At 30.4% G+C, this 740-nt stretch overlaps 1 protein-coding gene across 1 annotated transcript in view; it reads left to right on the forward strand.

The window, feature by feature from the left end:
* LOC144225825 (protein POF1B-like) overlaps positions 1-740 on the forward strand; it is a gene marked incomplete at its 3' end in the record, with an annotated part of 19,154 nt that overhangs the window by 15,476 nt on the left and 2,938 nt on the right. The window contains exon 3 of the mRNA XM_077757092.1: positions 240-320. Within this exon, the coding sequence (XP_077613218.1) occupies positions 240-320 (81 nt within the window). The remainder of the gene's footprint in view (positions 1-239; positions 321-740) is intronic.

Raw genomic sequence — 740 nt, forward strand, 5'->3', positions numbered from 1 at the left:
ATATGTGTGATGAATTTTCATGAAATGAGTATAACAGAAATATCTAGCACAGTGTTGAGCACATAAACACATGCTTTCATATATGTTCCTAAGGTTGAAATTAACTAAAACCATAAATTCATATGTATCATTATGCAAATGACTTTTAAAATTTCACTCTGAAAATTGCTTTCTATTATCAATGGCTTCAAGATCACTAAACAACTATAATTATATGCATCTTTTACCTTTCTTCACAGGAACCTCATTCTCCAACAATAAAAGTCACTGCATATCCACAGACTACTATTAGGAGATACATAGTACAAAATCCTGAACAGGTAAAAGATGCATATAATTATAGTTGTTTAGTGATCTTGAAGCCATTGATAATAGAAAGCAATTTTCAGAGTGAAATTTTAAAAGTCATTTGCATAATGATACATATGAATTTATGGTTTTAGTTAATTTCAACCTTAGGAACATATATNAACTTATTGGAGTTTCTTCCTGTTATAAAGTTAATTTCTAATCATTACTATTTAAAAAGTCATTTTTAATTCCAGACAACTGTGTGCCCATATATTCTGATTCAATGATGCAACAGTTCCAATCAGCATGGAAATTCTTGGTTTATAAAGTCTTTCTACTTCTATAGCTCCACCTTTGTGCTACAAAGGATTTTGTGCTCTTTGAACCAAAGGAAAAAGGGACAAAGTTCTTTCACAGACTTCACATATAAAGGTAGCCGCTGTTACATC

This window comes from Crocuta crocuta, unplaced genomic scaffold (assembly GCF_008692635.1).
Source record: "Crocuta crocuta isolate KB4526 unplaced genomic scaffold, BGI_CrCroc_1.0 scaffold1265, whole genome shotgun sequence".
Lineage (NCBI taxonomy): Eukaryota > Metazoa > Chordata > Mammalia > Carnivora > Hyaenidae > Crocuta > Crocuta crocuta.